The 23,974-nt window shown below is 48.2% G+C and overlaps 1 protein-coding gene across 1 annotated transcript in view; it reads left to right on the top strand.

Moving 5' to 3' along the window:
* The first annotated feature begins 3,893 nt into the window (after nt 1-3,893).
* The window catches only part of GOLGA7B (golgin A7 family member B), a 56,821-nt gene continuing 36,740 nt past the window's right edge, over nt 3,894-23,974 (top strand). Inside the window, exon 1 of the mRNA XM_015415934.1 lies at nt 3,894-3,996. Coding sequence (XP_015271420.1) covers nt 3,925-3,996 — 72 coding nt within the window. The 5' untranslated portion in view covers nt 3,894-3,924. The remainder of the gene's footprint in view (nt 3,997-23,974) is intronic.

Raw genomic sequence — 23,974 nt, 5'->3', positions numbered from 1 at the left:
CGGCTCCGCGGCGGCGGCGAGGCCGGTCCTCCCCGCCCGCCCAGGTCCGAGGCGGCGGCGAGGCCAGCTACAGAGCGTTCCCTGCGCATGCACAGAGGACGCTCTTTCACTTTCGGGGGGATTTAAACATCCCCCCGAATTTTTTTTCAACTTTTTGGATTTTTGTGCACACGTGGGGACCGCCCCACGTGTGCACAAACCTCCCCCTCCCCCCCAAGTGCCCCCGGAGCACGGATTTAGCGATCCACACTCACGGGGGCAACCTGGCTATTAGATATATAGATATGGAGTAGAGGTCCATCAGTGGCTATTAGCCACAAGGTATAGATAGGGGCTCTGGGGCAAGTGATGCCCTGTCTTCTTGGTGCTTTGGGGGGGGTCAACAGTGGGAGGGCTTCTAATGTCCTGGCCCCACTGGTGGACCTCCTGATTGCACTGGTATTTCTGGCCACTGTGAGACACAGAGTGTTGGACTGGATGGGCCTTTGGCCTGATCCAACATTGGCGTCTCTTATGTTCTTATGTTCTTATTCAGATACTCGGACGAAGAGTACCTATCTCTGCCAGAAAGAAAGCTACTTCCCACCTGCCTTTTCCTGAGGGAATCTGTGAAACAAGCCCTAGTTATGAGGTCTGGATGACAAAATGAGGCATCCCCATGGAATTATGACTATGGTTCTTCTTGAGTAAAGTACCAATTCAGTGTCCCTAGGGTTATAACTTGTTCTCCACTTACGAAGGGGGTGCCCTGGGGAAACAGGATAGTTGGTGATAATTGGAGGAGGGAATGATGGCTCAAAGTTGCACACTAGAATATGGAGCTCTAAGATTAAATCCTTCCATTACACCTCTTCTGTTTTTTCCAAGGAAGTAGTATAGAGCCCTCTAGTGTCACACTAGGAGTATGGGGTGTCCCTGACTCCAAGAGGAAGAGAGTGTCCCCTGCTGAGGTCTAATTCCAAAACAGCCCCCTCCCCTCATACAACATCTTGATGTTCATGGGCTGAGATCCCCTTGTGAAGACCCAAATCTGCTTTTGTTGTGGTTGCAGTCTCTTAGGTCAAAGTGGGAACACAGCCCCAGTCACGAGGTTTGTGAAGGTTCTGGAATGAGGGAGAGTGGGATAAGAGGCATACCTGAATTCATTTTCTCTTCAGAGGGTAGCCATTTTGGCCTGCAGTAGAACAGCTGATTCAAGTCCCAGCGCACCTTAGAAACAAAAAAAATCTTGGTGGTTTCCATGGTGTGACTGGACTCAAACCTAGCTTTTCTCATGGGACATTTTTTGGCTCTTCTGAAGAGGCACACAGGATTATCACTTGATTTGGGGCCTGAGGAGCCTCTCCGGTTCTACTTCCTGGGATTTTGCTTCCTTTCTGATCTCAGGATGCCTTGAATTTCAGCCCTAGCCATATGAAGGCTGGTTTCCTGCCCCTACGCTCCACCACACCCGGACTTCCCACTTCCCCAGATCCCCAGGCAGCAGCACAGAAACTGGCAAAAGTGATCTAAAAACCCTCACAGAGGCCACCTTTTTGATTAGGGGATTGTGAAAGGCCTGTGTGGGGTGGCTCACAGCCAGCTGGCCTCTTTCCCCTGTCTGTCAGGACTCCCTCATTACTGTGCCCTCTCATCTCTTGGCATGGCAGCAGCAGGGAGGGGGGGATTAGTGGCTGTGACCTTTGGGAAGGAAGAAACACTAGCCCAGCTGGATCCTGCTGCTTGCCTCTGGCTGTTACTCACACACAGGGGACACACCCTTTCCTATACCACATCTCAGCCTTTCTGCCCTTTACTTTCTACATTGCATCCCGTAGGTGCTTCTTCCTAAAACTCACAGCATCTCTTGACTTTGGAAGGCTGATACATCATTCTTGTATCTGAGCCCCATATTTATGGTGTCTTTTCAGAGAAGCATCAAAACGATTAGATTCCTGCAAAAATCCAATTGTGCTGTCTCTGATAGGGTTGCCAACCTTCAGGTAGGGTCTGGATATCCCCCAGAATGACAATTGATTCCCAGACTACAGGGATCAGTTCCCCTGGGAAAAACGCCTACTTTGAAGGATGGGCTCTACAGCATTATACCCTGTGGAGGTCCTTTCCCTCCCCAAACCCTACCCTTCCCGGGCACTATCCCAGCTTGGTGTAGTGGTTAAGAGCAGTGGACTCTAATCTGCAGAGCTGGGTTTGATTCCCCACTCCTCCTCCACATGAAGCCAGTTGGGTGACCTTGGGTCGGTCACAGCTCTCTCAGAGCTCTCTCAGCCCCACCTACCTCACAGGGTGCCTATTGTGGGGGGAGAAAGATAAGACAATCCAAGACTCCTTCAGGTGGTGACAGGTGGGGTATAAAGATTTCCTCCTCCTGGTATTTCCCAACCTAGCATGGGCAACACTAATTTCTATGGTCTCTTCTGGTTGTTGCAATCAGCCCATTCCTCTTCCAGTAACTGCCAGAGGTGCGAGACAAATATTGGTTTTGTTTGTTCCGTTTATATTTCACTTCCCATTCTGTAAGGGAATTTAAGGTCAGTGTAAAAACATAAAACAAACAAAAAAAGCATAAGCAAACATTATACAAAGATCATTAACAGCAATGAAGCAAATAAGGACCTAAAGATACCAAGTCATTGTTGGCTCTCTCAAATGGCCTGCAAAATCTGCAGGCTTAATTTGCCACTTTGTGGTCTGAGGGAGCTGGGCGAGCTTGCCTAGGGAGTGAGTGTCATAACCTTCATGCGAACACTGAAAAGGCCCTTCGTATACTTACTCACTGCACATCAGGTGGTGGGAAGATATGGAGCAGAGTCCTGTGATGGGCTCTGATCATGGTCTATGAGATTTATAAGGTTCTTGGCATCCTGGCTCCAGGCTACTTTGGGCTTTGAAGGCTGGTACCAGCACTTTGAATGGCCCTGGAAACAAACACGGAGCCAGTGAAATAGGAGTTCTGCACTGCATACATTCTTGGGGCTGCATTCTGGAACAGCCATGTTTTCCAAACACCTTTTGAAGTCAGCACCATGGAGGGTGCCTTTCCATAATCTAATATGGACATTTCATGAGTGATAATGGCCACATCAAATGGGTGTCAGTTGCAGAACCCCTTCTGAGTGCTTTCGCCCTCCTCACCCAGACTTCATCCTAAGCTCCCCTTCCAAGAACAGTATAGTTGTCACCAGCCTTTGATTAAGGACTTTGGCTCAGTGGCAGAGCATTTGATTTGCATGCCGAAGGTGCTAGATTCAATCCCTGTCACCTGTAGTCAGTGTTCACTTCCTGCAGGAGCGCACAGGAGCAGAGCTCCGGCAGTAAAGAGCGCAGGGGGGGGGAAAAAGGAACAAGCCCCGCCCCCTGCTCCCAGCAGCCCTCCATCAGAGCAAGAAGCAGCCAGGTAACTTGCAGAGCCAAAACAGTCCAGTGGCACCTTTAAGACCAAGTTTTATTCAGGCACAAGCTCTCCCTCCTCTGCGAGGACAGATCTGCACGTCCATCCCCCCAATAGCTAGCAATCCAAAACAAGAATGATTTGAATGGACCAATGTGACTCGGTATAGAGCAGCTTCATGTGTTCCTTGATTTAGTTTGCACTTCAGTTTCTCATTCCTCCTTCCCTTCTCGACCATGTAAATGAACTGCAACTTCAAGGAGTGGGGCGGAAGCTCCAATCTAAACCAGATGCCACGGGTGTCTGTACTTCTTATGCTTCTCCTTCTCCCCCAAGTAGTGTCTTAAACTTTGGAACTGGCACTTCATGGTGAACTAGCTTGGAGGATGAATGATTGACAGGACAACTTAGCCAGCTGGTCTAGCTGAGCACCTGTGCCTGTCAGTGTGTCTCAGTGACAGGCTGGGGTCAGCCCACCAACTCAGCAGGGCGGTACGGGAGACAGGAAGAGGAACTGTGCATGCTGTAGGTCAATGGGGGCCGGAAGCTCCACTGGAAATGCTGACAGTCCCCCAGCTGAGACTGAGCCAGCTCTTGCAGCGCAGGTACCACAACTGCTTCCTCTCCTCTTGTTAGCAATGTTGTCGCCTTGCTTGCTACCCCACTTGCTAGTGTGTACTGTAGTTGTTCACTTTTAGAGGGCCAGGGACTATGAGGCTGCTCCTCCCACCGTCACCCCTGGAGCAGCCTCTGTTTTGCCCCTGCTTCAGGCTACAGCCTGTGATGCCAGCCTAGTCTCTTATCACTCTGCTGGCTCGGATGCTTCCAGGTCCTGATTAGGCACTCCCTGCTGCTTAGATTTCTGGAGGTCAGTTGATTGCATCTGATTGCTCAGACCTGCAGGGAGCAACAGGGACAACTGCAAGGGGGGAAAGTGAGCTCAGGACTGGATGGGATCCTTTTGGCAGGGCAGGGGTGACTATGCATAAGTGAGGAACAGCCAATAGACAGGGGTTGCGTTCATTGCTCCCTCTAAGCTGTGGAGTCTTGTGAGCAGAAATTCTACTTGGTGAGTTACTGGCATTAAAGTTGTGAGTGAGCAATTTGGCTGCTGCCTAAATTAGTTTGCTCTGGAGCCATCCTTCCTGAGTTAAGAATAAAAGGTGCGAGCCGGAGGCTAAAAAACTGTGAGCTAACTCACACTAACTCAGCTTAGAGGGAACACTGATTGCGTTGTGTGGAGGCATCAAGTGTAAACAGTGGTGGTACAGGCTCTGTGGGGATTATATGGGAGGATTGCAGAATGGGAGCCATCTCACTGAGCCCTTCAGAGGGCAAGGATAACGTCTCTCCTGGCACGAATCAGTGGCAGAGCTGATACTGGCTAGACACTTCTTACAGAGCCTCTTTACTTGCGCGCACGCACTCACACTGGTGGCCTCACACTTCTCTTGGCTCTCCAGCTCACCTCACCTCTGTGACACACACATGTTCTCTTGTCCCCGAAGCTCTGGAATGTGTCCTTGGCTGAAGCTCAGCCTGGCAGTGAGGAGAGTGAAATGTATCTGCAACTCCTGTTTCTCATACTAATAAATCCTGGCTGGTAGAGGGACCGCAGAGATTGCTGCGCACCGCATCTCCTGCTCCCCACCAGGGCTGAGGGACCCTGAATTATGTTGAGGATGACTGCTGCCAAGGGCTTTGGACAGCAGGGATCCTTCCTGCACTTTTGGGTTACAAGCCGCACAGACACTTCCCCTGCTCCTGTTGCCTATATAAAGCGTTCCCTGTTCCTCAGAGCTGGCTGGCTGACAGGCGGAGTATGAAATTTGAACAGAAGAGTTCTTTGTGCTGAAGGGAGTCCCAGAAGGTGTTCTAGATGGACTGATGCCTGATTCCAGCCACACCACTACCTTACTGGATCCAAAGACTTTGCTGAAACCAAGCTCCCCCATGCCCTTACCACCTTCCTGTGGGAACGCTGGGGGGTTCACTTTGGTTTCTCCACTGCTGTCTGGATGCTTCTGGCAACAGAAATTGGTTTCAAGGAGGTCCAACAGGGGATGTAATGGGTACAGCACAGGTGTTGGGGCAACACAGGACAGACTGGGCATGGAAGAATGGCATCACAGGACTAGGATGATGGGGGCATAAAATCTGGAGATGGCAGCAAGGACTACATTCATAGACATTTCAGTTTCACATAATGATATTGGATTCAGATAAAATGCCTCTTTATTATATCAAAATGCTTTGCTGAACCCCCCTAAGCACAATATATTTTGACTTGCCAGTGTGAATCTGGCTTGCCCACCTGTTATATGTTTTTCATTTCCAATATGCCCAGAATCTCTGAATGCCTATGCAGCTCTGGTCCCTTTTTTGTCTAGATGGTGTGTTTGTTGGATCTCTGTCAAGTTTTTCTTAGGCCTCCTACTCATAACTACTTTCTGGTGGTAGCATTAATATTAGTGCTACACTATTAGGATTGTTAACTTCTGTTGGAAAGGTTGGTGGGAGCAGCATCAGCAGCCATGAAGTACTGTTCCGAATGAGAAAACGTATTCTCAGGTGGTGAAATTCAATAGATATACGCTAGCCCTGATTACACCACCGCTGGTGTGAACTTTTGTAAGGGACAATGTTTATGATTAGCATCTTTGTATCACTGATTTTATGTGCCATTATGTGCTGCTAATGTTATTGCTGTGAGTTGGGTGAACTTCTCTAATTTACTTCTTCAATATTTTCTCAGTTTCTTTGGCAGTACACACCTGAATAATAAATTATACATATCACCTCAGCAGGGTGTAAGAAGATATTCCGTAAGACACAGTTTTCCCATCAGGGCAGCTTTGCACTCAGTGTTCCTCTGTCATGACCAGCACATGATCCCCCAGCCAGCCAGCCAGCCCCTCTCAAGAGAGAGCCCTCCTTGTCTTCCTGTACGACATCCGTGTCCATCCTCACCCTGACCCATGTCTGTGACTCTGCTCCTGCTTCTACTGAGAGCAGTAATGTACCAGGAACCTAGGAGAGGACCAAGCTAAGATGTGGAATGAGGTTATTATTAGAAGGACGGGGCTGTCAAGATGCAGGCTGCTTGGCATGACAGCACTTCACAGAGTATGTTAACATCCTGATATTGGAGGGAAGGCTACCCAGAGGCCTCTCTACTTCCACTCCATCTGTGCAGGCTCAGTCTTGGTCTTCCCCCTGGACACCCTTTCCTCCTCCATTCTGTTTGCTGTGAGTAGCCTATTAATTGTCCAGGTGCTCCCAGATTTGTCATCAAGGCTAGCAGTCAGTACAGATTTCAAGCACAATAGAATAGCTTTGGAATATATTCCATAAACGTAATAAGCCTGGCAGTTTGAAAGCTTAATATTTGGTCTCAACAGGCCTGACTTCACAAACAGTGGCTGCGATTTTGCTAAAAGGAATATGAACATTAATCTACAGAATGGCATGTGTTATATCTAAAAATGCTAGCTGATTAATGAAAGTGCACTTAATCACTACATATATATGCACATATCAAAGATGAAGACTGCCAAGGAAGTAAATCGTTGAGAAGGACAGTAATAGATCTTTAGGTCTTTGTCATTCATATGAAGCTTCCGTTTAGACCATTTATGCAGGATTTGGCTATGTTGCTTCATGTACTACTAATCTCTTGTGAATTTAGGTCTTTCACCAATTTGGCTGTCTCAGAACCAGCTTATAATGTTAGTCATTGCCACAGCTGAGGATACATGGGTCAGTGAATGAAATGTATGATGCTTCTTTGTACCAGATCTAGACATAGCTCACAAAATATCATAGAATATCTCTAAATTATCTACATTATCTAAATTATCTTTTGGGTCTACTCTAACAAAGGAAGCTGTTGTTGTTGTGGAGCATGCAGTTCCTCCAAACATTCATGGAACCTATTAATTCCAGTGATCCGTGGCATCACTCTTTTTTTGGGGGGGGGGTATTTTTGCATTTGTGTGTGTGTGTGTGTGTGTGTGCATGTGCCTGGAAGTCATGGAAACCTCTGGCAACTCCTACTGGGGCATGGAGGATGTTCAGAGAAGTAGCTTGGTAGCATGCCTCTGCCTCCCAGCCCTGGTATTCTTTGGAGGTCTTCCATCCAAATACCTGCCAGGGTCAGCCCTGCTTAGCTTTCGGGATCTAATGAGATTGGGCTTGCCTGGGCTATCCAGGTCTGGGCCATGGCATCACTCTTAGGGCCAGAAACTCTATGGGTGGGACTTCTGAAGTGGGAGGGAGGGTAGGTAAATAGCTGAGCCTAGATTATCTCAGCTGGAGTCTGCCAGGCCTCTCTGAGGTCTCTTTTCATGCAGACTGTCCCACAGGCTCCTTTCAGGCTAATTTTTTAATGGTTCTGATCCTGTCTGTCCTGTCATGTGAGTTCTCATCTACAGGGAAATATTCTATCTGCATGGATTTTATTTTATTTTTATGGAATTTTTACAGAAACTACAGTCATATTGAGAAACAAGATCAAGGAACAAACGTCAGCATTACATTAATGTGGGCTTAGCACTGTCTAAACACATATGTTATACATTCAAAATCATGTATAAACATTTGTACTATCTGCATGGATGACACTCTACCAGGACTCAGTTGCTGCTTCCTGGAGCTACTTTCATCAGATCTCCATACTTCTACAGGGATTCAGTGGATTGTTTAAAACCAAGCTGGGACCTCTTGCCTCCAACACCAAGATCTGTCTAAGTTTTAGCCCTTACCAGGAAGTAACGGTTGCTTTCCCCTTCTCCCATAAATCATGCTCTGCCTAGAATCCTTGTGCCTGCATGATCTGGAATGTATGTACCAGAGGAGATGAAGGAGGTGAAACGAGCTTTAGAGCATCTTGCAAAGGTCATGTGTCTTAAAGTATCAACCAGGCACAAAGGTACCCTTAGAAACAGGTCTCTGGAGATCCCCCTTCCATATGCACCTGGTGCCTTTCTGGAAAGGTCAAGTTATATCTCCAGCAGCTTCTGCTATTACTTGGCTCAGCGGCTGTGCCTCCCTTCATCCTAATGATCCAATCAGAGCTGGCCCCTCCCCATCCACTCTTTTGAGTGCAGCTGATAGGCTCCTGGCCAAGCAGCTTGTATTTTCTATTACTTTGAAGAGGGTTTCAGTGGGCAGCTGATGACAGACCAGCTGCAGTGGGTTTAATGAACTGGGACAGCAGCTGCAGGTGGTGATGACAGCTGAAAAGGAGGGGAGTGTGAGCAGAATGAGGCATGCACCTTCTTCTTGGCTGGTGGTGTTATACACAGGAATCAGCAGAAGGCTGCATGTGACAGGCAAGGAAGGCAGGGGGTGGGTGGGGAATATTGAGAGCCTCTAATGCCAGCTGTTCCTTAGAGGATGCACACTGAATTAAGAGCTGGTGTACCCAGACACCTCTACATCAACCATGATGCCCTATAAATATTTTTAAATTTAAAAAACCCCTACATCTATTGAACTCTGTACCCCCTTCCATGACACTGGGCACTTATAGCTTTCCACTTTACTACAGATCAGCACTCATTCAAAGCAAATTTCATTGTCTACCTGCAGGAAGACCCCAAAACACAAAGAATTTAATGGTAATGTGAGATGCAAGGACATGGATACTGATTGTAAAGAATAATATAAAAAGGCATTACATGTGATGCTGCTACAAATGTGCTTATTTTTGTTTTTATTATTTAGCAAACAGCATTATTTCAATTTTATTAAATAACTTTTTTTGTCATGGTGGTGGGGATGGATGGACAACATGACAGAAAAATTAGCCTGTCAGAAAGAATACTAAGAAAAAGGCCTTCTCCATGGCAGTTGCTGGACCCTTCTGAGCCCACTGACTTCAGTGGACTTAGAATGGTGCAAGTCTCCTTCGGGTTGCGCTTGAGGTTGCCACCCTCCAGGTGGGGCCTGGAGTTCTCCCAGAATCACAGTTGATCTCCAGACTACAGAGCTCACTTCCCTTGGAGACGGCAGCAACTTCAGGGTGTGGACTCTATCTCGGGAATCACATCCCCAATGAGCTCTCTCCCCTTCCCAGACTCCACCCTCCCCAGGTAGGGGAAGGGCTGTGGCTCACTGGTGCTATCCCCAATTGCCAGGAGTCTTCCATGTTCAGGAAATGGAGGAACATTCAACCATGCCCCCCCCACCCCGATTTGGTATTGTCCAGATTTAGGGTTGCCAACCTTCAAGCGGGACCTGGAGATTTCTTGGCATTGCAACTGGTCTCTAGATGATTGAGATCCGTTCCCTTGGAGAAAATGATTGCTTTGGAGGATAGACTGTGTGGCATGATACCCAGCTGAGGTCCCTCCCCAGGCTCCACCACCAGATCTCCCAGAGAGTTTTCCAACCTGAAGTTAGCAACCCTAGTCCAGATCAAGTTGTACCACCTCAGTGACAAAAGCAATGTAGGCTGCGATCATACGCACAATTAGACCCGACATTGGCGCGAATGCTGGGTGGATTTAAAGGGAGTGACCAGACAACAACATCTGGGAAGTGTCCTGCAGCCGTCGGCAACCCATTCTGCTCTGCCACAGAAGTGGAGTTAAAAGACACTGGGGGAAATCTGGTAGTTGCGATGGGCCACAGATGGACTTTCCCCTGTCTGATCGCTCCAGCGTGCTCTCATGCCGTCAGGATGGTCTGATCAGGCCATCCCGACTCCGTGCCATTGTTTCCCCCCTCCATCTTTCACAGTATGTACATCATTGCAAACTCCATAGGGAGCCCTCAGTGAGGAAGTGTGGTTCATTGATTCCTCGTTTAAGTGCATGGGAAACAAACAGCACACAAAAAACCCCAACTCACCCACAGTGGCATCTGATCACACACTGATGGGCTGCACCCGCAGCTTCAAAGGGAGGTGTCATCTTGCAACTGTGGGTCAAATTCCTCCAGAGGAAACAGCCTCGCTTCCCCCACCCCCATTTTATCTAGCACGTGCGATGCGCCTGTAGTCTCTTTTTTTAAAGACTGCCCAAAACAACACAATCCTTTGTGGAAGATTGTTAAGTTCTCCAGAATTCTTCATCAGACTGGATGTGTTAACAAAAGCAGGAACGGGCAGGATTCTTCAGGCCCTGATGGTCTTATATTCTCTTTTTTCTGAGTGGGTTTTCTTTGTTGACTTCACCTCTTCAGGCTCTAAGCTCCTTTTCCTGGGTCTGACAGACCTCTGATCCAGTAGAGGGAGTGCAGTGATGTGCTCTTCTTTATACCCTCTGCAACTTCCCCCTTGCTTCCCCTGTAACTTCATTCTTCAGGACAGACCAATGTAGGCCACCCTAACTCCTTTGCAAAGACAGGGCTATAATATTGCAAAACATGAGAAAAGGAGACATGTCAACATTATGATGATCATATGTAGCAATGCTTAACCACAGCATGGTTACTGTTCTTACAGATAGGCTTGTCAACCTCCAGGTGGCATCTGGAGATCTCCTGCTATTACCATTGATCTCCAGATGACCAAGACTAGTTCCCATGGAGGAAATGACTGCCTTGGAGGGTTGACTCTGGCATTATACCCTGCTGAGGTTCCTCTCCTCTCCAAACCCCACCATCTCTAGGCTTCACCCCTGATATCTCCAGGTATTTCCGAACCCATAGCTGGCAACCCTACTTAGAAGATGCCTTTTGTATCTGAACAGGTCAACATCAGGCAAAGGAATGTGATATAATTTTGAACTGTCTTCCCCAAATCTGTCTCATGCAAATCACCCTGTTCTGTTAGTCAAAATACCAACACCACTTTCCCTTTTTGGAAGTGAGATCTTCCTTTAATTATCTTCCTGGTAAAAGATTGTCTGCAACTCTCAATAGTTCTTGACACGGAAAATTCTTACGGTCCAAATTAATCAGCTTGTTCCACAAGGGCAAATTGCTTTCAAAACTTCCTTGTGAGTTATCAATCACACAGATAAACACTGAGAAATATGCATCCTGGGCATGTGTTTAAAGATGCCTCTTTCTATTGGCAATAAAGTTGATTATGCCAAAATAATCCAAGGGTACTTAGCAACGATTGACCAGAAGTTATGTGGATCTGTGGGTCACAGTCCCTGCCCCTTACTTACTTCTTTTATGAAATCTGGTAAGAAACGGCTCTTGTCTTTTGGGATATATTGCATGTGCTCCAAGGTTTTGAGCATCTGTGCTAATATGTTTGGAGAAATCTTAGTGAAACTTTAAAAATCAGACATCTTTTTAAAATGCATCAATATATTGGAAGGGTTAACTCCCCCAATGATAAAAGGAGTGCATGTAGCTTTAAGAAATGGAGACCTTCAGTGGTCATTCCTAGGCAACCACAACCATCCTGCCAGCTTTCATTTCTCAGTTTCTGTCAGGAAAAGATAGGAGGGAGGGATCAAGGCCCCTTCCAGGGCTGTGATGGAAGACTCATTGGGGCTAAGCCTGGCAGCAACCACTGGGCATAGGACTGTCAGCTCTGGGTTGGGAAATACCTGGAGATTTGGGAGGTGGAGCCTGAGGAGGGGGGAATTTGGGAAGGAGAAGGGACTTCAGTGGAGTATAATACCATAAAGTCCACCTTCCAAAGTGGCCATTTTCTCCAGGTGAACTGATATCTGTCATCTAGAGATCTTTTGTAATCTCAGGTGATCTCCAGCCACCATCTGGAGGTTGGCAACTTCCTATCACCTGACTTCCATGACTCCCCTGGGTATGGGTGCTTGCTGCTCTTCAACAGTAGCCCTCCAAAAGATTGTGGTGTAGTGGTTAGTTTCAGACTAGGATCTGGGAGACCCAGGTTTGAATGATCACTCTGCTGTGGAAGCTCACCTACAGCCTATCCTACCTCACAGGATTGTTGTGAGGGTAAAATGGAGGTGAAGAGAACGATGTAACCTGTTTTGGGTCCCCATTGGGGAGAAAGGGGGGATATAAATGAAGACAATAAATAATAAATATATCCGAAGATGAAGTGGTGGATAAAATAAATAAATAAATCTTTCAATTTATTAATCTCTCAATCCTGCAGAGCTTGCTGGCTCTGAGCGATTTACAGTTACCCTATTACACACGGGACTAACAATGATTCAAGGGGTAAGGGAGGACAACATATAATCTTTAAATCACACACGTTCGCAGCTGACGGGGAGTTTTGTTCAGACGTGTTCCAACGGCACTTTTCCCTCGGCGTGGCTTGATGTCGTCAGCTTTCTCCGGACTGCTTCAAGTTGCAGCGCAGCACTGCCACCGCCTGGCCGGACGGCCCATTACAGGCTTCCTTAATGCCGAAGAGTTCTTTCTAGGCTTTTCGGTCTTACGCGCTGGACATTCCATTTGTCGGCTAACACCTCTGTGGTACCCATTTTATTTACTCACCAAAGCTTTTGAACCGCTGGGTGGACGGCGAGCTGGGGACAAGGCTAGTAGCTCACACCAGGACGGGGCTAGAACTGACAGCAGCTCTGTTCAGAGATGTATTAACCAGAGGGTGGGTGTTAAAAAGAGAAGGGAGCAGGGAAAGGTAAGGATATGAAGGCTGCCAGGAGGAAACGAGCGATTGGAATTGGGAGAGGATCGCAAGGTGCCCCCCCCCAAGTCCTTGCAGGTTCCCCACTTTGCAACTGGGCTCAGTTCAACTGGCACTAGACAACTTGGCCAGAGTTTTCCCAGGAAGAGGCTGCCAGGAGACAGACGAAAGAAAAAGGGAGAAAAGGAAGCATAGAAAGGCAAGAAGCTATGGGGCCTTTCAAAGTTGGGAAAGAGGAAAGAGAGGGGGATAAGAGGTGCTCCCTTGCAGGTGCCCTACTTGCTTTATATGTATCTTTGTTTTTTTTAAAAAATATACAGTTCTTATAATTACTACTGGGTTTTGCACTGACGAGTCAATGGTTCTGTCCCAGATTTCAAGAAGTCTTGCCTATCTGCTACTACCAATGAGCTATTTGATTATTCCCTATTGAGGGGTGCATGGAAGAAGGCTAAAAGGTTCCCCATTGACTCACATTAATGTGGTCCCTGGGCTTTTAGAGTCTGTCTGTACATACCCCCTTTTACACCGGGGCTTCTGGTCAGCCTATTGATTAGGTGCTGGCCCTCAGAACAAGGTTTCACTACCATGTGAGCTGAGGCATCCTCCTTTCTGGTAGAAGGTGATCCATCCTCAGTGTGATGCTGCCTTGTTTTCAGATTCCTTCCATGCTCTTTCCTTATTCTTTTTCAAATTCCCTTCTTTGGCTGTCTTCACTCACTCCTTTCCCACTCTTTTCTTCATTTTCACATCCCTTCTTCCCTCTTTCTTTGTAATGCTCCCCTACCTCATACCATTTCTCCATACTAAAGGTAAACGGAGTACACAGATTCCGCGGTGCTGGAGGGATCTGATGGGGGTGAAGAAGAGCTGCCTGAAAAGTCCAGGCAGTAGTTAAAGAATGCCGGAGCTTGCAGCTTGGCTCTTATCTTCGTTTGGGACCTACGCCTGCTACAACAATAACAACAAAAAAATGACTTTGCCACAACAATAGTTCTAGTGCCAGCAGAAAGGAAGTGAGGGGAGAAGGACCCTCACTGCAATGTGAAAGTAGACATGAGGGCAGTGGAAGATTTATGTTCCCCTAGTCTTAAAGTGGGAAACCAGTCTCTTGGCACCTGCCACGTGCAGAATAGCTTCTCAAATGCAGACCAGATAAAATCTGTTAGCTTCAATTTACTAGAGTCCCCAATCTTGGAAATGCCGACAGTTGGTATCTAAGTCCACCCACCACAATTAATTTTAATTAGGGACATATGCCCCTATTGAAATATTAGCAAGCTTGGGCAGTTGTGCACTGTTATTTGGAAATTTTCTTGGCCTGCTACAGAAATCAAAATATTTTATGCTCTCTGTATGCTCATTTAATTGAAAACGTATTCATAAATATGTGTGGGGTAGGGTTGTCAACCTCCAGGTTCTACCTGGAGCTCTCCCACTATTAATCTCCAGATGGCTAAGATCAGTTCCTCTGGAGAAAATGGCTGATTTGGAGGGCAGACTCTATGGCATTGTACCCTGCTGAGATCCCCCCCCTCCCCAAACTGCCATCTCTAAGCTCCACCCCTAGAATCTCCAGGAATCTCCCATCACAGAGATGGCAACCATAATGCAGGGAGAGGGGGGAGGGCGCTCCATAGCAGCCATGTTGTAATGGTGCCCACCACTCTTTCTCAGAATTCCAGAAGTGCCTGCAGGCTCAGCAAGGCTGAGGACCCCAGGATGGCTGGGCTGGCAGAGTAGTTATTCTCGGCCACCATATTCTAGTTAGTGACATTATGACATTCCTGTGGATGCATAATACAATAGGGGCAGACATGGCTGATATCAATGGGAACAAGTTGGGCCCTGATAGAGCGCTCACCACTGACCAGAACTGCCTCATTCTGCTGTTCCTCTTCCTTGCTGTGCAGCCTTCCCTCTGTGGCACAGGGTGGGACTGAGGAGGGGATACAGCCGCTGCCGCCATCTCTCTGCCATATGCACTAGTTCCCCCTTTTCCTCAGGCTGGGATAGTCGATGAATAGCAGGGAGGAGGAGGAGGAGGAGCCTCTATGTCCTTTCTTGCCAGTCTTTGTGGCCACCTAGCTGTGGAAGGCAGAATGGGTGCAGAATGGGGAGAGGCAACTATTTCTCACATTCAGGTGTCCCAGTAACAGTCTGATTTGTGTTTGTACAAAGTGCCATCAAGTTGTAGTAGACCTATGGCAACTCCATAGGGTTTTCAAGACAAGAGATGTTCAGAGGTTCAGAGGGGCCATTGCCTGCCCCTGTGTAGCAACTCTGGACTTCCTTTGTGGTCTCCCATCCAAATACGAATCAGGGCTGACCCTGTGCTTAGCTTCTGAGATCTGACAAGATCAGGCTGCCATCCAGGTCAGGGCAACAGTCTAACTTGAGGGACCTTAAAAACATGGAGCTAGCACTAACACGGTGTTTTTGGAGAAATCAAGGTAGATATTGGCTGGACAGGCTTTTATGGCAGAGTCCATGGGCAGAAGTTCACTAACTTCCCCCAGTTCTGCATATGTGTGTGGGTGGAAGAGAGAAATGGATGTGTGTGTGTGTGCGTGCAAGTACTGATTTAAAACACAATGTGCTGTATGATGAACTGTACACTGGAACTCGCCTACATTTCCTAGTGCCATATCCGTACCATACCTCCCCTTTTCTTTTTGCGCTGTAGAGATATATTCATACAGAGGCAGGTGCCTTGCTCTGCTAATCATACATTGCAGAATAACTTGTGTGGTCATTCGGTTCTTCATAATGTGTAGGTACTTTGCATTCATCCACAGTGGTGAATATGGCTATTATTCCCAGGTCATGTGTCGAGAAAATTGCTAACCATGTTCTGAACAGTGGGGAATTTTGAAGGAGTCCTGATTGAAAAGCTTACCCTCCATACAGAGGCACATTTGGATTATCATACATATTTGAATGGAATAGCCAGAGAAGTGGCTATTTGACTAGAACACAAGGATGCCAACCTCCAGGTGGGAACTGGAGTTCTCCCAGAATTACAGCTGATGTCCAGACTACCTAGATGAGCTCCCCTGGAGGAAACGGCAGCTTTTGAGGGTGGACTCTATGGCATCACATCCCTGCTGAGCCATCTCCCCTCCCCAAACTCTGCCTTCCCCAGAGTCTGACCCCAAATCTCCAGGAATTTCCCAGTCTGTACTTGGCAACCGTACTAGGCCCAACTGTATAGTTTGTGTAGGGCAAGAGTCAATCCCTCCCTGGTGAGGGACAGTACTGTAGGCTCCTCTGACTCCTGTCTCTTGCCCATCCATATGATGTTTCCCCCTTCTTTAGCTGTAGCATGTGCTGTGGTTGCCTTGGCGATAGTAAACTAGGCAGGAACACCTGGGAAGGAACACCATCTGTCAGGTGTTGTCCAAGCCAATTCATTGGGAGCAGAATTTTATAATTTATCATGGAAATACTGCCATTGTTCTGCTGCAGATTGGGACCACTACATCATTTTCGCGTGGAAAAATTCATGTCGATCATCAGGCATGATGACTGCACATGTGACATTTCATTGTGTGTCCACATGCTGGAAAACCCCTCAATTTTTTCCCCCTAGATCATTCAGAAAGGCATCACATGTGATAAACTACATGCGATTTACATGCTTTTCCTATACAAAAAAACACATCTTTGTAAGAGATATATAACCTATGAAATGGATGTTAAATATGACTGCCTGGAGGTATGATAGAGGTGGCAAGGGGCATTAGCTTCCCTGGCATGTTTTTGTTCCCGTGGTAAAGGAAGGATTATGTAATTTATGTTCCTGTTAGGACCTGCTAAATTGTGTTGGGAGCAATCTCCTAATCTGTGAATTTTCTAACATCAGTGCATTTTTTAATTCATCCCCCTCCCGCAAGAGCAGCCCTGTGTAGCTGTGTCCCAGGGGAGAGGAGAGACGTAGCAGCTATAATAGGCTTTTTGACGCCAAACAGGCAGACAACTTTAATTATACAGATTGCAGTACAATATATTCCAACTAACTGCCAGCTATTTCCCTAAGTGCCCATGGTCTCCTGGACTGCTATAAAACCTGGGATGGATTATGCTGGAAGAGTTACTCTTTGATCTTTACATTGGCTTGGATCATGGGGGGAAAACCCTTCATAAGCATTGCACTGAGTCACTGCTGAATCCGGTCCCAAAATAACTCGGCAGTGCCCAACCCAACAACCTGTGAACACACACTCTCCCCCTTCCCCCAATACATATGGGGTGACAGATTCCAGCTCCTTGGTTTGAGATGGCATCCGGCATTCAAAATGAAGGTGAAGCACAGAGAGGGCAGGGAAAACTAATCAGGCCTTTTAGTTAAGCATCCTCTATATAATAATGGCAAAACCTCCATCAAAGGTATCCCAGCTGACATAGCTTCCCACATCTCACAAGATTTTCCGGCAGTTGCCCACTTCCATACAGAGCTTATCCCATATGTATTAATTGCAAATAGTTTCTTAGCACAGACAATAGTGGGCTAAGTGGACAAAATAAGTATGCAACAACATATCTTGTCAAGAAATGCACAGTATGACATTGCCGTAGGGGAAATGAGCACCCTGTTTCACTCTAAAACACCTTTAAATGACTAAACCACTTCTTAAGATAAAGAGCCAGTGGGGGAGTGGGGGCTATCCAGGGTTCTGCAGGGAGTGCCACATGTGTGATTATCCACCCACTGGGCAGAAATGGTGGGTGGGTGCTTGCTGCAAGGAGCAAGTCCGTTCCTTTGAGGCCAGGGCTGCCAGCCTGGAGGTTGCCAACATGCAGACACTTTGATCAGGCAGGATTTCCAATAGAAGAGCCACTTAAGTAGGAGGAAGTCTCTTTAGGCTGAAGAGTCTTCTTCCAGCCTATGGTGGGATACCATCCCTTGCAGGATTGTACACGGTTGGCAAACTTTCGCTTGCACATTCCAAAGCGAAATTCATGCTTGGTTGTCTGAGTCTAGCAATGCTATCCACAAAGTTGGCCACATTGCCTGCTACTAGAACATCATGTTAAGAGGACAAGCAGTTGACACACCTCCATCCACAATTCTATTATGATCTTGTACAAGGAATGTATTGAAGATCTCACTGGGAGTCCATGGCCCTCAGAGAGAGAAATATCCTACTATTGGTAAATCTAAACTGAAAAAGATGGAAAGGATTAAGTTTACCAAACTGAAAAAGAGCAAACCTACCTATAAATATAACATACAGATTTACAACCTGATCCTAAAACACTGACATCAACGGGACTGTTGCAATTAATGTTTAAGATAGGCTTGAGAATTTGGTAGCAGATTATTGTTTTTTGGAGAGTGAAGGTAATTTAAAGAAAACGTTAATTGCTTGGGTTTTCTAGGCATTCCAATTTTGCCTTTGGTAAACAATTGTAGCAGTTTTATATTGTTTGTCTTGCAATTGCCTTTGATCAAATAGCTTTTTGCAGCAATTCAAAAACATGTTTGATCAGAGGCAGCAGTAGAACATTAAAAAAGTGTTCATTATGGGAAGCAATGCTTCTCTCAAACTGCTTCCAGCTCTCTTAAAAGCTGTCTCCAACCTTTATTTCCTCAGCTGATATCTCTAAAAAACAGGTAGAGGCTGCCTTCATGACTTATAATCAGTCACAAACTGATGCCACTTCTGTTTTGAAACCTGAACCTTGGTATCTCAGAAGACAATTTCACCACAAATTATATTACTCCCTTTATTAATACTCTCATGTCTCATCTGCTTGGGGCTCAGAATCTAACTACACAATACATTGTCCTTGTGCACCCCTTCCTGTGTCTGCCATAGGCCCTGTCTACCAGACATGTGATAGATGTTCCACACTTGGAACTGAATTCCCAGGTGTGCAGATGCCAAACTTGTATGACAGCCACAGAACATGGGGAGGGAGGAATTCCTACCATGCTATTTTCCTGACTGGGAATGACCAAGGGTTGCTGCTATTTGCCCCACAGGAAAAACCTATGTATATTGATAGTGTACACATATACCCATGGGCTACACGCAAATTCTCTCAACTGGGCAAACAGTGGCTCTTTGGAACCATTACTATTCAGGAAACAGCACATGGTGGGAGGCTTAAGCCCCTTCTTCACATTTGGCAGGGTCCTGATTCAGATCGGGCCTCTGCATGCCTGGGAATCCAGTTCTGAGCACGGGGGGGGGGAGCATGAGGACAATGTGTCAGGTAGGCAGGCCCGCAGGGTCTGTCTAGCAGTGAGGATGAATTTTGGAGGGCTGAGGGTAACCACTCAGAGAATGCCTTTGGCCAGGTCTCGGTTTGGGGACCTGACCATGATTCCTTCTGTGCATCCTGAAGGATGGCTCTTGCAACAGACTTTTGTGTAAGAGGAGTGTGGGGGCTCCTCTGCTTGTGGCTTATTTTCATGTCACCATCGTTATGAATCTGTGATCCAGAGGCAGAATCGATAACAGGCAAAGCTGCTTGGCTGACTCCATCTAGCCCTGTGCAGGATATGGCTGAAGCTTGCTTCACTGTCACTAGTGTGAATGATGGATGGAGCGATGCATCGCAGCAAGGGTTCTGCAGAAGAGCTTTTCTTGGGAGGAGGATTACTGATTCAGCATCCTGTTCTTCCCAACAAGGCTGTATTCCCCACACGCAGAGGTCAGATTATGACTTTGCTCTTTCAATTAGTGACTAGGTGAAGGCGAATCAATGTTCTATCCAGTCCTGTATCCTGTGTTTGAGTCTGGAGTGCTTCTAGGAGACTACATAATATACAATGAGCCACTTTTTGCTGCTTTTTATTCAGACACATGAATACAAATGAAGCTGATTATACTGAATCAGACCACCAGTTAACACTGTATACTCTGACAGGCAGCAGCTCTTCAGGATCTCAGGCTGAGAGGTCTTTCACATCACCTACTCTCTGACCCTTTTAAGTGGATATGCCAGGGATTGATCCTGGGACGTTTTGCATACAAAGCAGATGCTGTACCATTTAGCTATGGCCGTTTCCCAAGAAGAGACGAAAGGCATCGAAGCTCATCATTAGCAGGATAAGTGGGAACGCATTCAGGGCCCAGCTCCTTCAGAATCCAAAGAGGTGGAGTACAAGCAGTTATAGCAGACTGTGTGAGAAGATGTATTTGTGTGGGGGTTGGTGTTTCTCATCATGTGCCCGGTCACAGCCTAGACCCCAGGCTCTAGAAGTAGAAAAATATGAGACTGAGTCTTAGGGACCATAACTGAGGAATTCTCCCAAGACACAAGATTTGTGGCATCCTCTTTTTAATGTTACTAGGGTGACCCCGCTACAGAGAGCATGGCTTTTGGGGTCCTCAGCAGCGTGAAGGGGGCCTGAAGGCAGGCTTATGCCTTTTCCATACACGCAACCCTGCATGTACAAATGATAAGCTCACTCATATTCCTTTCCTGAGGTGTTGTCACTCTTGTACACAAACAAGTAAGCACCTGAGAGGTGGATTGGGGATTTTGTTGGGGGGGGGGAAGTTTCCCTCTGGAGAAAGAACTAAGGATGGGCTGGAAAAGCTGTTAAGCCCCTTGGCTCCTGCTCCCAGGAAGGAGCCGCAGGCCATTGTGTGTGTTTGTGTGTGTGTGTGTAAATCTGTTATTCATACATCCCAAGGCAGAAGTGTTGCCATAGAAACACAGCACATCCCTTTTGCCAGGCAGGGGAGAAGACTCCCGGGCGATGTTAGGAAGGGACAATCTGCAAAGGGCATAGAAAGGAGTGGGTTATGGGACTAGGGGCATGAGGGCTTCACAGAAATGGGAAGAGAGAGTGGCCTGGTTGTGTCTTAGGTAGGGATGGGCACGAGCCATGTAATTCGTGACAAACTTTGGCCGGTTCGTGGTTCGTAATGTGTCGTTTGTGGAAGCGTGTCCATCATGAACACTTCACGAACTTCGTGGCAGTTTGTGGCAGTTCATGAATGGCTACATTTTGTAGACAAACTGTTGTTGATCAATTAAACTCTAAGGCAACTGGTGGGGGGGGGGATTCTCCAGCCTTGGAAACACCAATAGGAGCCTTCCAAAGCTTGACAGACACCTGCTGGCTACCAATAACAGAGTTCCCATTTGGATCTATGGGATCTGAAAACTATATAAAGCCCAAGCTGAAGCCCAGCCCTCCTTTGTTGGGTTTTTCAGGGAGTTGGAGAGGAACAGAGCAGATAGAAATCGATCAGCTTTGCTGGGCAGGGGATTGCTCTTTGCTTTTTGCATAGGTGGACTCAAGGTTCTGAGCCAATCAGTCTCTCTGCTCACACTGATCAGTGGGTCTTAGCTGCTGGGGTTTGGGTGCTTGGTGGACTTGGGCTCTGTGTGCCACCCAGCCTTTCTGCTCATACTGAGCAGTGGGGCTTAGCTTCTACTGTGGGTTCCTCTGTAGCTGGCCTGCATTCCCCCCCCCACTCCTCCTGAATCTGATTGTGATCTTCTGTCTCTCTACTGGTTGGACTCAGGGCTCTGATCCACACAGCCTCTCCACTAGGGTTGCCAAGTCCATTTTAGCCCCCAGCGGGGGACTTTGGGGGGGGGGGTTCTTGGAGGGGGAGGGGCATCCCCAATGTGATGACATCATGTTGGGGACGTCCGCCCCCCCGCCCAATGGGCGTGTGGGGAAATGCCAGCTCCCTGCACTTAAAGGGGCCCCTTTAAGTGCAGGGAGCTGGAAGGCTTCGCACGCCCGATCTCCACTTGGAGATCAGTTATGTGGGAAACGCCAGCTCCCTGCACTTAAAGGGAGCCCCTTTAAGTGCAGGGAGAAGGGTGGCTGCGGGTGTTGGGGCTTGGGGGCGGGGCTTCCCCGGTAGCCAGCTGGCGGGCGGTGGATAGAACCCCCCCAAAAGTGGGGCACCCCTGCCAAACTGGGGGGTTTGGCAACCCAACTCTCCACTCATGCTGAACAGTGGGGCCTAGCTGGTGGGTGCCTCGGCTGAGGACCTACATTCACACCTCCACACCTCCTTTATGTGATCTTCTATCTCTCTGCTTCTGGTGGGCTTTGGGTGATAGGTGAATTTAAGGCTCTGATCCATACACCCTCTCTGCTTATGCCAAGCTGTGGGGCCTAGCTGGTGAGTGCCTCAGCTGAGGGCCTACATTTATACATACACACACCACCCCTCCTGTTTGTAATCTTCTCTCTCTGCTGCTGGTGGGCTTTGGGTGTTAGGTGGACTCAGGGCTCTGATCCACACAGCCTCTCCACTCACGCTGAGCAGTGGGGCCTAGCTGGTGGGTGCCTTGGCTGAGGGCCTACATTTATACACACACCCCTGGGCTTGTGTGTCAGGACTCATGGGTGGTCTCAGGGCATCAGCACCATGAGGGTAAAAGTGGGTGGAAAGGCTGTTCATCATGGGGGGAAGAAACCCTCATCCTCCCATGTACCAGAAAGCCCTGTCCCTGGGCACCAAACACAGCCCCCCAAGAGGACATCCCCAGCACAGGGGTCTCAGAGCCTCCTTCCCCTGCTGCTGATGGGGCTTTCATGGGGCTTTCACAGGACATGAAAGAGTTTTTGGCACTGCCCAAACAGCAGCAGTTGCCAATACTGTTTGGAGGGGGGGGGACTCCAGTGGGAGCAATTCAGAAGGTGGTGGTGGTGGTGCAGCATCCTCCCCTTCCACATCCCAACTCCCTGCTGCTCCTGCTGTTATCATTGGTAGGCCCCCCTCTAGTGCTTCCCAGCCCAACACCAGATAGCAGCTGTGTCTCCCACCTCCTCCAACCGTGGGGACATGTTTCCAGGCCACCATGTGGAAATACTTCTGCACCCTCCCCAGTGACCCCTGTGTGGTGGAGTACCAGGTGTGCCATGCCCATGTCCGGAGGGGCACAAATACCCAACACCTGTATTCCTCCGTTCTCTCCAGGCACCTGTGAAGTGCGCACCCCACTTTGTTGCTATTGAAGGAAGGATTGGCAGGCAGTGGAGGAGGCCCACTCCTTCTCAGCAGGGAGAAGCAGGGGGGAACAGGAGTCCCCTCAAAGAAAGGCTTCCCACGTTCTGGGCACTGTGGTTGGGACCCCAAGGCAGACCACCCTCCAAGAGATCATGCCCTCAGGGATGCCAACAGTGCCAGCCAAAAGGGCAAGGGGGGAGAGCTGAGGAAGCACTCACTCACCTTGTTGGTAAGATTATTGCTGTGGATGTCCAACCCTTCTCCCTTGTGGAGGATGTAACCTTTCACCAGCTGCTGCACCACCTGACCCCCTGGTACTCCAACCCCTTTGGGGAGGACCATGAGCCGGTGAGTCTTGCCTGCCATGCACTGCACCACAGTGGTGATGGTCAAGTCTGAGCTCTCCAAAGCACAAGGCTGGACCATCCACTTCACTGTGGACCACTGAAGCTGCCGGCAGCACAGCTGCCTCCCCCTCACCACCCACTGGTGGCAACCAGAGGACCTCTCTGTCTGGACGGTTGGGCCCAGGCCTCAGGAGGGGACAGTCCTGCCACCTGGCTACAAGATGCTTCTGATCCATGTGCAGGAGATGGATGCAGACCACAGGGCAACAAACATGGCCACCATGATCCAGAGTAGCCAGCAGCAACATCATCTAGGGCTACACAGTCATGGACACCAGTGCCAACATTCAGGCAGTGGTGAGGGCTGTGCACCTCAAGGGAATCATCTGCCTGGTGCATATACTTCACCTGATGGTGAGGGTGCTCTGGGGCTTGGGAGCACTGTCAAGCCCACCTGGGATGTTGCCACTCTTGAGCTTAGGTCCCTGTTTGAGAACTGCTGGCACCTGGCTGCTCACTTCTCATGCAGCATCAAGTCTGCGCATCTGCTGCATGAGAGGCAGGGGGAGGGGGATGAGCCTGAACACTGCCTCATACAGGATGTGACCACTTTCTGGAACACCACCTATGCCATGATTGTGCATTTGTTGGAGCAGAAGAGTGTGATGGAGAATATAATCTCCTCCGTGACCATCCTGCATGGAGAAGAAGAAGAAGAGGAAGAGGAGGAGGAGGAGACTGGATTTATACC

This window comes from Gekko japonicus, unplaced genomic scaffold (assembly GCF_001447785.1).
Source record: "Gekko japonicus isolate JY-2015 unplaced genomic scaffold, Gekko_japonicus_V1.1 scaffold59, whole genome shotgun sequence".
Lineage (NCBI taxonomy): Eukaryota > Metazoa > Chordata > Lepidosauria > Squamata > Gekkonidae > Gekko > Gekko japonicus.
The sequence above is the reverse complement of the archived record's forward strand: the minus strand, read 5'-3'. Positions and strand labels throughout refer to the sequence as shown.